We start from the raw sequence: 15,860 nt of genomic DNA on the forward strand, positions 1-15,860 counted from the left end.
TGGGGGCGGAGTCGGGAGAGACAGGTCCACCACCAGGCCTTGAAATCTCAGATCCAGACAGGGAGGGGCAAACCTGGAAGTGGCAGCTCTCAGCTTTGCATAGCAATACCCCGCTTTGCATAATAAATGAAGGCAAGTATTTAAAGGCGCCGCCGCCAACACAAACCTAGTAGTTAGGCCCGCGCAGACCTATCGCTTGCCATGAGTCTCCAGGTACAGGCTCCGCTCCTGATCCTCTTGGTCCTGCTTTTCGCCAGCCCTGTGGCCCCTGAGTTCGTCTTCCTGAAACAGGTGAGCACTCTCTCCTTTCCGAGGCTGCTCCCAGCATGCCGGCACAGTTGGGGGTGTGTGGGTTGGAGTGGGATTATGGGGGTGACTATTCTGGTTTCCAGAATTCCTTCTCTGTGACAGAGCCTCCCAGAGTCACTAACTGTGGGAGACTGAGTGGGTCCTTTTCTCTCTCTACGAGTTTCGGTTAACCCATCTGTGCAGTGAGGGTGGGCTGTTAGGCCTTAACTCTGCTCCAGTCTTTGGGGAAGGGTTAATCTCCCTCACGTCTCTACTCCTGCCCTCTTTCCCAACATCGGGGTGAAATTTTGCAGAACTGCAAGACTAATGAACTGCTCCCAGACCCAGAGCCTCATCCTTGTTTACCTGCCCCCTCCCCCTTCCACTCCTGGTAAAAAGGCCTGGCACCCATCCTGTCCCCTTCTGTACAGCTCTGTGGCTCGGCTTGTCCTGATGCGTGGGTGGGTTTGAGAGTCAGGAAGGCCCACACTCGTTCTTCTGGTGACAGAGATCCAGTCGTGTGACCCACTGCTTGTGGTTATGGGTCATGAAGAGTCTCCAGCCTCCAGGCTTCCTCCTTCACTTCTTACTCACCCCATGCTCCAGACCCTTCAAAATGGGAAGTTTTGTCATTCTGAAACCTGGAGAAGCCTAGTTCCATTGCCTGTTTGCTGCATAGCTATGGACAAGACACCTTATCTCTGGCAGCTGTTCAGGAGAGGCCCAGCCTCTGCCTCCGACCACCTTGGAAATATTTGCTTTAGAGCAAGGAGAGGAACAGTGTGGTGTAGGGAAAAGTGGAATAGGATTGAGGCTTGACTTCTCATCCCTGCTATGTGCCTAATCTCTGGGCCTGGCATTTGGGCTCCTTGAGTCTTGGTCTCCTCATCTGTAAAGTGGTCATGGTGATACCAGCCTACCTTTCTTAGATGGATGTGGGTGAAGGGAAATGCTTTCATGAATGGAAAGGCTCTGAAAATCTTAAACAAGGAAAGTGATCTAACCCAGTGGGCTTGGCCTCAACCTGCCCCAGGGGCAAGGGGTCTATTTGATTTTGCCTGTTGAATGAAGGCATAAGGACCTCCTGGCCTTATTTGCCTGGAGGATTCACAATTTGTCTGTGAATGTAGGTTGAGAATGTTTCTCTTGGCTTCAGGGCCCACCACTTTGAGGTGGAGTCTGGCTAGAGCTCCAACGTGCCCTATATCCCCAATTCTCTTATATGTCTTGGCCATAGATGCCATCCCAGACCAGAGGGCTTTCGATCAGTGGTCTGGGGGAGGCCCTGAGATATCCGAGAGCTCGCTCACCTCACTCAGGCCCACAGAGGATAGGGCCTCACTTAAGATTGCACAACATGTGGCACTTTCTGTTTTTCTCTGGGCTCATGTGATTCAGAGCCCCTATGCCTGAGACCATGGGGCAGATAAAAGCAGTGGGGTGATAGTGAGCATTTAAGCATCTGGAAACTTGAGTTTCATTTCCTCTTCCAGCATGAACCAGTTTCATGTCGCTGGGCTGTGGCCCACATTAGACAGGGGGGAGAATGGTCCCGTGCTGGGCATATAATAGGTGCTTAATAGACTCTGTGACACTGTATAATGACCGTCATTTATTGTGCACATACTCTGTGCTGTGTGTGTGTATGTGTGTGTGTGTGTGTGTGTGTGTGTGTGTTTTCTAATAAGCTGTTTTGGGAAAATAGTTTTAGATTTACAGGAAAGTTGCAGAGACACTACAGAGTTCTCATATACTCCTCACCCGGTTTCCCCTCCTGTCAACATCTTGTGTTACCATTGTGCATTTGTCCAAACTGAGACATCAACATTGGCTCATCACCATTAGCTAAACTCTAGGCTTTATTTGGGTTTTACCAGTTTTCCCATGAATGCCCTCTTCCTGTTCCAGGATGCAGTCCACGGCACCAAAGTGCTCAGTCTCCTCTGACCTGTGACAGCTTCTCAGTCTCATGTTTCCATGGTTTGCCAGCCTTGAGGAGTGGTGATCTTACATTCTGTACAGTCTTCTCATTCTCCCAGTAGCCCTGTGAGAAGATAGAATTATGACCATTTAATAGATGAGGAAACCAAACCTCAAGTGGGTAACTTAACCCATGGTCTCAGCTAGCACCGAGTGGCTGAGGTATGATTGGAACCCGGGTCTGTGATAGTCACCCATATTTTTGCCTCCAGAGCTGCCCTTACTGGGGATGGCAAATACAGTAGTGTCCCGCTCCCACGTCACCTCCTTCTCCATGGTTTCGCTTTCCATCGTGTCCGTTAGTCCGGTCAGTTGCAATCTGGAAGCACATGATCCTTCTTCAAATAGTAGCTCAATGCGATGTCACAGTGCCTGTATCCTGCACCTCACTCCCATCTCATTGGACAGGCACTTGGTCAAGCCGATCTTCACAAGGAGGGTGAGTGCAGTACGATAAGATATCTTGAGGGAGAGAGACTACATTCACATAACTGTTACTATGGTATGTTATTGTAATTGTTCTATTTTATTATTTAGGTTGTTAATCTCTTCCTGTGCCTAATTTATAAGTTAAACTTTATCATAGATATATCATAGGTATGATATATCATTAAAAAAAGTATGTATAGAAAAAGACACAGTATATATAGGGTTCAGGACTCTCTGTGATTTTAGGCATCCACTGGGGGTCTTGGAATGTATCCCGCGCAGGTAAGAGGGAACCCCTGTGCCAGGCTTGGCCCTCAGTGGGCATTGCTAATCCTTCACGCCTGCTTTTCCAGATGAGACTGGACCCAGCTGCAGGAATTCATTGCCATAGAAACCTCTAGTCGGGCACCAGGAAACTGAGTTCTTATGCCTCCCCCAGAGCCTGAAGGACAGGGAGCTTAGGAGAAGGGAGGGAGTTCCCCAGCTCCGACAGGATACTCAGGGCACCTGCCTGAGCCTGGAATCAGTTCTCAGGTTGCCTGAGAATCTGTGAAAGCAGCCCCGGAAAATGGCTAGGCCTCCAACTTACCCTCCAGTCCAACTCTTAAGTCCAGACATTTCTTTGATTTGACAGTGGCCTCCCGACTGGTCTCCCCCTTCCAGACTTGTCCCTCTCCAATCCATTCTGAACCATAAACCAGACTGTGGCACTTTCTTGTGATGGGATTCCATTGCACTTATAGTAAATCCAGCATCCCAATTATAACCTGTGAGGTCCTACATTAAATGACCTCACCACCCCTCCAACCTTATCTGTATCAGTCATCCACTACATCTAGCCCAACGAACGGCCGGCCTTCTTGTAGTGCCCAGACCAGCTAAGCTTCCCACCACAGGGCCTTTGCCCATGTTGCTTCTGCCTGGAAAGAACATTCTTTCTCTGCACGTACATGGCTGACTCCTCATCCTGCAGGAGTCCAGCTTAAGTATCATTTCCTTACCACCCTATTTAAGTAAGTCATTCGTTACTCTCAACATTCTCTCTGTTAATCATAGTGGGTAATATTTATTGGCATTAGACTGTAAGCTCCTCAAGGCAGGGCAAGAACATTTCTAATTGTTTACCGCTATTAACACAGACTTAGCCCAGGGCCCGTGATCATTGCTCCGTAAATATTTGTGGGATGAATATTGAAGGAAACATTTATTGGCACTTACCTTGCGTAAGGAACTATGGGGCATGCAGGCATGAATCAGACCCTGTTTTGCTTTTCTTCCTCATGTCATGATGTTTCATTCCAAGGGACAGAAACCAATGCCAAAAAGCTCAAGTGAAGGGAAGTTTACTTGAATCTCATGAAACTAATGGCAAGAAGTGGAGGCTGGGCCATCCAATGGCTGTTTAGTGAGCCAGCTGATGCTTTGGGCCTGGCATTGTGTTAAGAGCTCTATGCTCATGCTATCATCCTGACTACAGCCCTGAGAAGAAAGTATGCAGCCCCCACTTAGAAGATATGGAAACTGGGGTGCCAAAGGGGAAACTGGCCTATAGAATCACGTAATATGGTGGTTGAGCTATACCTATTGACTAAAGCTTTTTTTTTTTTTATTTTTTTTAACGTTTATTTATTATTGAGAGACAGAGCGTGAGCAGGAGAGGGGCAGAGAGAGGGAGACACAGAATCTGAAGCAGGTTCCAGGCTCTGAGCTGGCAGCACAGAGCCTGACGCGGGGCTCGAACTCACAAACTGCGAGATCATGACCTGAGCTGAAGTCTGACGCTTAACTGACTGAGCCACCCAGGTGCCCCTTGACTATCTCTGATTTACCTTCTGTCTCACTCCAGAGGCATGCCTTTCACTTCTACCCCATACTGCCTACTGAGATGGGTGGGTGGGTCAGGTGGGGTGACACTTCTGTTCCCTTTTCCAGAAATCAGTTAGTACTTGTCTCTTCCAGAACTTTGGCTTGGCTGTGGGTCACAGGTCTAGGTGTTCTGGCCTCATCCCAAAGGTTGAGCACAAAGTCCAAGTCCTCTTAGTGATTTTTGCCTTAATCTCAATTTCCCAGAGGCAGAGAGAATCTGTCAGCCTAACTTGGGTTAGGTGTTTCCATTCAGCCCAGTCGGCTGTGTTGACGAGGAGGATGGGCTTGGGGGCTTGGGGGTGGTAGATTTTCCTTCCAAGATGGGATGTGCATTGTGGGAGTATTTGAAGTATCTCGTAGGTGGTCTTCAGGAGGCTGGGAAGGGTGTGAGTGGGCGAGCAGAGTCTGCACTATGTAGGAAATGTTAAAGATCATAGACAAGCAGGCAGGGTTCTGTGGGAGTGGGGAGTCAGTGGTCATGTGTATCCAGACAAGATGGTGGAATCTGGAGACCTCTGGGGGATGTGGAGAAAGAAGAGGAAGTGGCTCAGCAGAGCGGGGAGGGTGACCCAGATGGGGAAGGGCATGGGCAATAGGATGAGAGGAAGGAAGCACTGGTTAAGACTGGTGAAGCTCATTCATTGGGGTTCATCAACGAGCAGCCCACTGGGGGGTCTCTCCATGTGTGTCCAAGTCTCTCCCTGGGCCAATTGCATACCTCTTGAGGGTGGGCTTTCCCACAGTGTTAAGTTTCCTATTGTTCCTGGCCATGGATTGGGCACGGGTGTGACCTGAATAAGGTCCTGGACACGGGGCTGCAAAGGTGAATCCTCTGGGGGCTTCTCTGTAAGGAGATACCAAGACTGGCTGGAGAGAGGTGGTTGGGGTCAGGGGGTGGGCGATCAGAGAAGGTACCTACTGAGGGTGGATATGAAGCTCAAGGTCTGGTATATTGTACTTTATATTTGACAGCATACTTTTGGGAGATGATGTCTTTCGAGTCTTTTAGAATGGGTACAAATGTTATCCTGGGCTTACAGATACGGAGTTGCAGATAAAGCCCAGGGAGGGGAGGCACCTTGCCCAACGTCATGCCATTAGTAGCCTGTTCTGTTGTTGTTTCTGACCTTTCTTTTCTTTCTGTCTGATTGTCCCTGGCCATCCCAGCTCAGTAGCTTTTCCTGGGATAACTGTGATGAGGGGAAGGACCCTGCCGTGATCAAAAGCCTGACTCTGGAACCTGACCCCATTGCCTTTCCTGGGAACTTGACTGTTAGCGTCGAGGCCCGGACTGAAGTCCCCCTCACTAGTCCTCAAAAGGTGAGCTTGGGGGTGGGTGGCGGGGTCAGGGCAGGGAGTGCTGGAGGGAAGGTGCCACGGGCCAGCTGGCAGGGGTCCTGATGGATGTATGCTCAGGCAACGGTGAGTAATTGTGCAATCCTGGAATCCCAGAGCAGCAAAGGATGTGGACATTCATAGACTGTCTGATAACTCCAGTTGGGCGATTTTGTTTTGGACAAACAGACACATCACTTAGTAAATACTATGTCGTCCCTTTAGAAAATACACATGGTCAAAAGGGGTAAAATTAACTCACCTGAAATCTCACTACCCAGTGATCAGGGATAAGCACTTTTAACATTTGGTAGGCTCGGCTCTGGAACTGTCCCCACACACATATTTTGAATGGGTATGTATGAAAATAAGCAATGCTTCTTGTAAATGTCCTCCTGTAATCTGACTCCTCATGAGAGTCATTATTAGCTATTTACGTATTGTCAGAATGTTTTCTACAGTTGTAAATATATGTACATTTATACTAATGGTTTTTTTGTTAATGTTTATTTATTTTGAGAGAGAGAGGGAGAGTGTGAGCAGGGGAGGGGGAGAGAGAGAGAGAGAGAGAGAGAGAGAGAGAGAGAGAGAGAGAAAGAAAATCCCAAGCAGGCCCGGCACTGTCAGTGCAGAGTCCAATATGGGGCTCCAACCCATGAACTGTGATATCATGACCTGAGCCAAGACCAAGAGTGGGATGTTTAACCAACTGAGCCATCCAGCCTCCCCACACGAATGGGTTTTTGTGGCAGGTGCTGTTAAACTTGCTTTTTGGGGCATCATACTGTATGTTCGTTCTTCCTTCCTTTCTTTCTTTCTTTTTTCTTTCTTTCTTTTTTCTTTCTTTCTTTCTTTCTTTCTTTCTTTCTTTCTTTCTTTCTTTCTTTCTTTCTTTTTTAATTTTCTTTTAATGTTTATGTTTGAGAGAGAGAGAGAGAGACAGAGCTTGAGCGGGTAGGGGGAGAGAGAGAGGGAGATACAGAATTTGAGGCAGGCTCCAGGCTCAGAGCTGTCAGCCCAGAGCCCAACACGGGGCTCGAACCCCCGAACCTTGAGATCATGACCTGAGCCGAAGTCAAACGCTTAAACGACTGAGCCACACAGGTTGCCCCTCTATACTTCTTTGTATGGTGTTTGGCATCATTTTTTTTTTTTTTTTTTTTGGCAGAAATATTCTGTTGTAGATCTGTCCTGATATACTTAACAAATCTATTGTCAGACGTTTAGTTTGTTTCCGGGGCGGTTTTTTGTTTGTTTGTCTGGCTTTTGTTTATTTTTTGGTTGGTATAAACACCTTTGCTGAAATTATCCTTGTAATGTATCTTTTTGTACTTTTCTGACTATCTAGACACAGACTTTTTTAGGTCTTTAGATACATACTGCCCAAGTGCCTTCAGATGTTTGAGCCCATGTATTCCCTAACCAGCAAGGGATTTGCCTTTTTCCACACATTTGTTGATACTGAGCATTTTCTGAAAATGTTTTCCAGTATTTTATGCCATTCCTAATGAGGCGAAATGTCTTTCATAAGTTTTCTTGCCTTTTGTGTTTACTCTGGGAAGAGCCAGTTTGTTCATACCTGTTGCCTATTTTGGGGGTGGCTATTTACATGCCTTTTTTTTTTTTTTAATGTGTAGCTTTTTTTTTTTTTGAAAGAACAATGAAGGCTTTTTAAATACCATACATTGTATCCTTCTTACTACTTTGAATTGGTGCCTTTATTCCATATTTTGATAAGTCCTTCAGATTATCCTTTTGCAGATATTCTCTCACCAGTCTTGCTTTGATTTTTTAAAAGGTTTCTGCAGGTGCCTGGGTGGCTCAGTCAGTTGAGTGTCCGACTCTTGATTGCGGCTCAGGTCTTGATCTCACAGTTGTGGCATCAAGACCCACTTTAGGCTCTGCACTGAGTATGGAGCCTTGAGATTTTTTTCTCTCTCTCTAAAAAATATTTAAACAGTTTAAAAAAAGTAAACAGTTTCTGATTTGGAATCTGTGTCTATAACTGCCCTTAGACTTGGCTGAATCACAGCTACCTCATAGGTTGCTTGTGGACTGTGAGAAGTAAACTCACTGACTCAGTCAAAGGGGGTGCGTGGAGACTCAGAGCACAGTGCAGTGAGGCTTTAATGAATGTTCTTGCAAGAGCGGGTGTCTGATGGAGAGGCACACTCAGGGAGGCACACTCCGGGCTGTTACAGCAGGCAATTTATCTCCTAGCCTGCAAGTCCCTCCCCTGATTCCTCATTGGCTGAGCACTACAGAGTTTACAGCCTTACCGGAAGTGGCCTATGCCCATGTAAGGCAAAAAGTAGTCTGACTGGAACAAATGTACATTCTTTGAGGTGATGCAGAGACTTCAGTTCTTTGGTGCGTGTTCATTGCAAAGCTGAGAAACGGAGAGGGGAAGAACCAGAAAGTGAAGTGTTGAAGGGTTTGGGGCTCCACTGTGGTGGGGGAGGGGTTCGTACATTTTCCAGTTGGTTGTAAACCTGTTGTTAATTAGACAATACAGCTTTTATTTGGTACTTCTGAAAATGAATCATCTCCCTTACTTCTCACACGGGCATTTACTGTGTTAATAACATAGAGTGCTTTGCACAAGACCTGCTCAGTACGTGTCAACTCTTGTTAATGGTTCAGTTAGTGTCAGTCTTTTCCTGTGGCCCCAGACAGAAGCCCTGGATGTGTGGACAGCTCTTGGGCCCTGTCTTCCCTTGTACCTCCTTCCAAGTCTTCTCCAGGCTAGATCATTGCATTTTCTTTTTCAACTTTTTCTAATGTTTTATTTATTTTTGAGAGAGAGAGAAAGCATGAGCGTGGGGAGGGGCAGAGAGAGAGGGAGACACAGAATCTGAAGCAGGCTCCAGGCTCTGAGTTGTCAGCACAGAGCCTGACATGGGGCTTGAACTCACAAGCCATGAGATCATGACTAGAGCAGGTCAGAGGCTTAACTGACTGAGCCACCCAGGTACCCCGATCATTGCATTTTCTTTAGCTGTTTATCAAGAGATAATCTATGAGAGTCACACAAATGCCATTTCCATGCTCCTTCTGCTGAATGTGGAGTGTAGGGCTCTTTGGCAGGTGCCACGATGCTTGCTCTCCTCTCACCATTACACAGAATGCTGGCTTTTCCCTGATGCTGTGCATCTGACATGGAAGGAAAAAGCCAGTGAACTCCTTCTGCCCCCAGCCTGCTTTTCATGGCTTCTTCAAAGGCCATTAAGACGGACCTCCCCTTTCCTTACCTGTTACAAATTTGGGCCATTGCACTTTGTAAAAACCGAGCTCAGATTCTCTTAGCCCTTTCCCTTCCCCCTACATTTCTCTTACGCATTTATTTTTGGTTCTGTTCCTTTACTTTTCAGGGTATATGCATATTAGCTATTAAATGAAAGCCTCTGAACACTTGTGTAGGAGAAAAGATGATTAGCCTCATCTTACAGATCAGGGAAAGGGAGACTCTCAGAAGGTGTGACCTGCCCCCGGTCCTGGAGTTATTAGCACATCCAAGGCTGGTGTCCTTTTGTTGTGTTCCCTGTTCCTGAACTCTTCTTGGCAAGGAGGTGGACTTAGTGCTTGGTGTGTTTGCAGGAGAGTGCTCCAGAACTTTCCCTTGCCCGGCAGAGACCCCCTTGGGAGAGTTGCTCAGACTGTAGCCCCTTATGAACCTGGAGGCCTCTTGAGATCAGTGGCTTCTACCCCTTGTTACTGAGGCCCGGGGAGCGAGTGGTCCAGGCCCACACAGCCTGCTAGCAGGAGAGCCAGCCCATCTTCTTCCTCTGATCTTGCTGAAGTAGGTTTTTTTTTTTTTTTCAATCCAGAGTCCCATCTTGGACCTGGATGGACTTAGCCCCTGCTTCAGTGTTTAGAAGCTGGATGCCCAGATTCCATGAGCCAAGGGCAAGACTGAACCTACCCCTGGAACTCCCTTTTCCTCTTTTGACTTGCTCCACTGGATTTGGCATACTAACTCCCTTCTGTGGGTCCTCTCTCAAGTTCCAGCCTGGACCCTAGCTTTCCTATCCTCAGGAATCATAAATTGCTGCTTCGTTTGGCATATGTGCTTATTTTGGACTTTTAGACATATGGCTTTCAGTCCGGATGGTTTGGACTCCCCCCCCCCCCCACCGGCCCCCCTCCCTGCCCACTAAAGTCATGTACCTGCAGTGCCCCTGCCTGAGGCCTTTATAGCTGCCTCCCTTTCAGTTGGCTCCCTTTCAGTTGCTATCAGAGTGTCTAGATCTAGAGCCTTTGTGTGTCTATCCCTGTGGTGGAAGCCAAAAGAAATAATTTCTTTTCAACCTGTAAGAAATTTTTATGCTCAGGATGTCAGAACTGGTGGGTCTCTTTGAGATCATGAGATCCAAATATTCCATTGTTAAGTTGGAGGAGTGGACACCTGATGGGGAAGGGACCTGCCCATGGGCCCCAGCAGGTGCAGGGATCCTGCCTCGCTTACCTGTCAGTGCCTCTGTCTGTCTTGTTTTCAGGACAGGTCCCATGACCACAAGTTTATTAAGGTAATCTATCTGAGCTACCTAACTGCCAAGGAAGTCTTGGACTGGAGAGACGGCTGGACTTAGGGCCCAGCCTTGCTTGCTTTCCTGAGCTAGAGGAGCAAGTAGGTTGAGAACAGGGATTGGGAAATGAGCCATGATTTGCAATCCCCAAATGGTAGGCATGGCTGCTGCCTCAAAAGCTCCTGTTGCCTTCTGTTCTGAGTACCTCCTGTGCTGTGCTTGTCCTGGCTGGGGGAGGCACGGTGCCTTCTGGCGGTACAGCCCCACAGCCTTCCAGCCTGGGGGGAACACCCCAGGCAGGACTTGGCCCCCGCTGGCCCCCTCATCTTGTTCAGGGCACATCTGGCTCAACCATTTTCATTGGGGTGTTGGTGAAGCAAGGGCTAGGGAGATGGTACTGGCTAAGAGAGAAGGTGGGACAGGTTGTCACGCAGGAGTTAACATCTGGATTTCAGGCACCACCACTAAGTGATTTACAGCCATTGTCTCACTCTGTGGTGGGGTGGTGTAAGAACGCTAGGCACTCTAAAATACCCTGCTTTTGCCGGTAAGGGAAAGGAGGAAATGAGCAGTAGCTCCCCACCAGGGCACAGCACCAGGACGTGGCTGGAGTAGCTTTCCAAATACTCTTTCAGCGCAAAGGGGCTGGGGCAGGTTTGGCAGGAGAGCAGAAAAGAAGGCCGGGAGGGGACCATGCTGGATAATGTGTGTGTCAGCAGAGCGGCCTGAGGTCAGCCAGAGAAGTAGCTTGAGTTTGTCCACAGGCTATATTGACGTCTCCCTTAGGCCTGGGCCTGGGTCCTGACCTCTGGGGCAGTTGGAAGGCTGACAGCCTGGGGAGCCAGCCTAAAAAACCCAGCAGGCTCTGGGGGAATAAGTGTCCACCGGGCTTTGTCTCTTAGAAACAAAAGCCCTAAATCAAGCAAGCCTTGAGGCCGAGGAAGATAGAATGCTAGAATGTCAGAGCTGAAAGGGATCCTAAAGTTATAGTTTCCTGCCCATTCGGAATCAGATGCTTGAATGAGCTCGCTTCCTTCAGCCCTTTTCTGTTTTCCCTTGATACATTTGGTGGGGCACGAACATGGTCCAGAGAGACTACTCACTTAGTGAATGTTTAGCCTGGGCCAGGCTCAGCTGGCATGTCCACCTGGAGGTCTGGCCACTTCTGGGTCAGCCGCAAGCTCTAGAACAGGAGTTCAATCATGATGGCGTGGAGGTGTGACACGCATCACAGATCTTCTCATCTAGCTTCTCTCTGGGCTCAGGGGTCCTTCCGTGGCTGGGTCCAGGGAGCCCGCCACTTCTCGTGGTAGTTCTGTCTGTTGCACCCTAGCTGTGGTTGGTAAGAAGATCTTCCTTACATCAATCCCAAAGTGATCTCCCTATGAATTCCTCTTGTTTCAAATTCCGTCCTTTATGGCTCGACAGAGAAAGTTTGATCCACGAATAGCAAATCGGTTTCATGTTGGTCACCAGCTCCGATCGGCTGGTGGTACTGCCTGAACTTCTCCACAGAGGAGGGTTGTAAAGCCAGGGTTGGGCCGAGAAGGGAGATCGAGGAAGCAATGCCAATTAGCCAGTTAGCAGTTCAAGGACGAATGCATTTCAACTCGAGTGTTAGCTTTAACCAGTGGAAATGACTATCTAAAGAAACCTAAGACGGTGGTTCAGTCAACAGGGAGAAAAAAAAAAAATCACAGCAATTGGGGCGCCCGGGTGGCTCAGTTGGTGAAGCGTCCGACTCTTGGTTTCAGCTCAGGTCACGATCGCATGGTTTGTTAGTTGGAGCCCCATGTTGGGCTCTGCGCTGGCTTTTTTCCTCTGTCTGCCTCCCCCCTGCTCATGCTGTCTCTCAAAAATAAATAAACATTAGGGGCGCCTGGGTGGCGCAGTCGGTTAAGCGTCCGACTTCAGCCAGGTCACGATCTCGCGGTCCGTGAGTTCGAGCCCCGCGTCAGGCTCTGGGCTGATGGCTTGGAGCCTGGAGCCTGTTTCCGATTCTGTGTCTCCCTCTCTCTCTGCCCCTCCCCCGTTCATGCTCTGTCTCTCTCTGTCCCAAAAATGAATAAAAAAAAAAAAAAAACGTTGGAAAAAAAATAATAAACATTAAAAAAAAAATCACAGCAATTATTAATGTCTGCCTCAGGCACAGGAAAAGGTTAGCAATGGAACATGTGCCACAGTATTGTCATTTCTGAATCCGAATATCTCCAAGACCCCATGTAGTTAGAGATTCTGTGATTAAAATGAAATGCTGACCTTTCAAAGATGTAGAGGAGCTGGTATGTTTGCCTTGGGATTTATGCTTTTTCAAACTCTGTCTCACCAGGTGGAGCTAACTGTGGAAAAAGAAGTAGCTGGCTTCTGGGCCAAAGTCCCATGTGTGGAACAAATTGGCAGCTGTACCTATGAAGACTTCTGCCAAATAATTGACACTGTAATTCCCCCTGGAGAGCCCTGCCCAGAGCCCCTGCACACCTATGGGCTTCCCTGCCACTGTCCCTTCAAAGCAGTACGTACTCAGGGAGAGAGAGCATCATTTCTGGGGCTGGAGTAAAGACATGGGGTCTGGAGAGAAGGGTTCTTGCCTTCTCCTGCAGACCTAGATGTCTGTGGATGTAAGTGGGTGTGATCTATCCCAAACCGCTTATCTTCCGGGAGCCTTCGTTTATCCACCTGTGTTCGAACCGGGAGACTTGCACTGCAGTGTGCCCTCCCCTGCCCTTTAGCGATCACACTCCGTGCTCTGCAGGGCTATGGCGATCTCTAATCTCGCGTGCTTGTCGGGAGAGTGGGAGGAGGAGCAGGTTCGTGGCTGCAGTCCGAGAGGCAACTGCAGGAGAGTCCCATCAGGAGGCTGCCACTGACCTGTGACCCCTGGGTTTTCCTGCAGGGCGTGTACTCACTGCCGGAGAGTGATTTCACCCTGCCCCAGCTGGAGGTGCCCGGCTGGCTTAGCTCTGGGCACTACCGCATCAAGACGGTCCTCAGCAGCGGTGGGGAGCGTCTGGGCTGTGTCAAGATCTCTGCCTCTCTGAAGGGCAAATAATGTGGCACCAGCCACAGCAGAACGAAGGGGTGTGAGGAAGATGGCCCTCTTCTTCTTTCTTGCATTTGCCAAGGTCCAAGTCTGACTCTCTGTCCCCCTTCAAGCCCATTTCTGCAACGACGCCACTACCCTTGCTGAAAATCATTCTGTGCCACCGACATTTTAGATGCGGCCAGGCAGCCCCAACCTAGGGAGGAGCTGGGCAGTGCTTGATAGCCCGCGGCACCTGCCATGCTGGCCGCTCCATTTCCCTCCTCAACCCTATGGCTTTCTAAGAGCTTAACTCTGTTTCTAAACAGTCAAGGAATGGGACCAATATATTTTGTACCCTCAAGCTCAGACTGACCCCATCTTGGTTTCCTGAAGTACCTTCATGATTTTCTTTAATTTTTTTTTTTTGTCACTGACTCCAAAACAGAATGAGAGTATTAACAGTTGGTGTTTTACTCTAATCCCCTCTTACAACGAAGGGGCTGCAGTAGTTCATCTCGGTCTGTTCCTCCGTTAACTCCTATGATTAATTCAGTATTCTCTTCTAGATTTACTCAGTGAACGGTGGGACATAGCGTATCCTGGAGAGGCAGGGCATGTGGCAGAGGGCTTTACTGGGAGAGGTATTTAAGAATGCTCCTATGTGTTTAAGATAGGTTACAAACTCAGGTGCCTACAGGGCCAAGCACAAGCGACCAGGACCACCAGGAACATATTGCTTCCAGCATGTTTTTTTCCCTTTTTACAGCAGCACATATGCATTGTTACAAGGCAGCTGATGTCCAGTCTTGAGCTGGGATATTATCAGGGATGATGGGGCCTGGGATGAGTCAGAAAGAGTGCATTCAGCCCTTAGGGGCAGCTGCTATGGAACTATGGCCACTTGGTGTCACCAGAGAATGTTGTGGGCCCAGTATTGCCAAATATTCTCAATCCCCCCCCCCAACCCCCCGGCGAGGCCAGAAATCCAGACTTTTATATGAAATCTTACAGTTTTTAAATATTGGCAACTAATTATTTTTTAAGACACTGTGCACGCCAAAAGGGCCAGACTTGTCAGTGGGGAAATCTGGCCCCGGATGGCCAGTTTGCGACCTCTGCTGTACAAACCTGCATTCCCCCTGCCCTTTCAGTCTTGAGACCGCTCGTCCTGTACCGTCTCTCCCTCCATATGTACAAACCGATAGTGTCTGACCCACGGAACAGCCTCTTCCAGCGCTAGGGGACAGGGACGCAGCCTCTCCGAGCTGTGAGCCGTGGGGATCGTGAGGCAGCCTGCCCCAGCCTGTGAGCACTCTCAGGGTGAGTGGGGCAGACACTGAAAGAGCTGGAACCCACCGGCAGCTGCTCTGTAGAGCAAGGATCCAGCGAAGAAAGGTGGACTCACATCAGGTGCCTGGATTCGTCCATCGTCCCATCCTCCATGACAACTTACTGACCCACAGATCACCCCCAGTTTCTGGGCTCATTTGAAGCCCGGAATGGCAATAAACCTTTTTAACTTGCTGACAATTCCTCCTTTGTCTTGGCCGTGTATTTGTCCATGGAGCACATCTCGGCATTTTAGGAGCTTGTCTGTGGTGAGCTGTTCCTGCCAGGGAGGTTTGTCGCGGAGCCCAGGCGATCCCGGGGACCGTCTCTTCTGTTTCTGCCTCTTGAGCTGCTTGGTATCTCTGCTTCGTTCTGCGTCATCACCATCCAACTTTCCTTGGTTTGCTTTTTTGCTTTCCTGTCACTCGGTGACCTCTCCAGCCTTTTCCCTTGTTGGCCTTTTTTGGTCTTATTCTCACAGTTGTTCTTTAGTTCAGCTCTCAGAATGGAGTCTCATGAGCTTGGTTAACGATTCCATTTCATGCCAGGCTCTTGGGTCAAATGCTCCCCCAGTTCTCGGGAGGAGGCAAGAAATCTCAAATCATGGGCAAGAGAGAATTTTTAAGAAATGGTGCTGCGCCGACTGGGAAGCCACTTGGAAAAAGTTGAAATTAGATTCATACTTCACACCATATGCAGAATAAACTCCAGAGGGATCCAGGGCCTAAAAGTCAGAAGATGAAACCATACCTGTACTAAAAACAGGTGAAAACTCCAGAGATGGTAAAAGATGGATACATGTGACTACATGTACCTAGCAAATTCCCTCAGCAAGAAATACCATAAAGTCAAAAGACTGGAAGACAATATTTATAGCACACATGGACAAAGGGCTGATATTTCTACTATATAAAGAATTAAACATTTAAAGGACTAAAAACCTGATAGAAAGAATTGGGAAAAGACCTAAATAAACAACTCTTCTCTCTCTATCTCACATACACTAAGATATAAAAATGGCCCATGTAAAAATTGCGCGTGAAAAATGTGCAAACTTACCCATGATGAGAGAAATGTAAATCAAA

At 48.4% G+C, this 15,860-nt stretch overlaps 1 protein-coding gene across 1 annotated transcript; it reads left to right on the plus strand.

Moving 5' to 3' along the window:
* On the plus strand, nt 1-14,976 carry GM2A (ganglioside GM2 activator). The gene is made up of 4 exons (XM_019464464.2): nt 1-291; nt 5,731-5,883; nt 12,754-12,936; nt 13,318-14,976. Exons 1-4 carry the CDS (start codon nt 202-204, stop codon nt 13,471-13,473), a joined length of 582 nt encoding a protein of 193 aa, XP_019320009.2. The 5' UTR covers nt 1-201; the 3' UTR covers nt 13,474-14,976.
* The last annotated feature ends 884 nt before the right edge of the window (nt 14,977-15,860 follow it).

The sequence above is a fragment of the Panthera pardus genome, unplaced genomic scaffold (assembly GCF_024362965.1).
Source record: "Panthera pardus isolate Hobbes unplaced genomic scaffold, ASM2436296v1 HiC_scaffold_2, whole genome shotgun sequence".
NCBI lineage: Eukaryota > Metazoa > Chordata > Mammalia > Carnivora > Felidae > Panthera > Panthera pardus.

What these genes read in the sequence shown, in the direction of transcription:
- GM2A (XM_019464464.2), top strand. Translation starts at nt 202, where the DNA reads ATGAGTCTCCAGGTACAGGCTCCGCTCCTGATCCTCTTGGTCCTGCTT. An exon ending in CCCTCACTAGTCCTCAAAAG is followed by an intron (nt 5,884 to 12,753) that starts GTGAGCTTGGGG and finishes CTGTCTCACCAG; the next exon opens with GTGGAGCTAACTGTGGAAAA. An exon ending in GCCACTGTCCCTTCAAAGCA is followed by an intron (nt 12,937 to 13,317) that starts GTACGTACTCAG and finishes GTTTTCCTGCAG; the next exon opens with GGCGTGTACTCACTGCCGGA.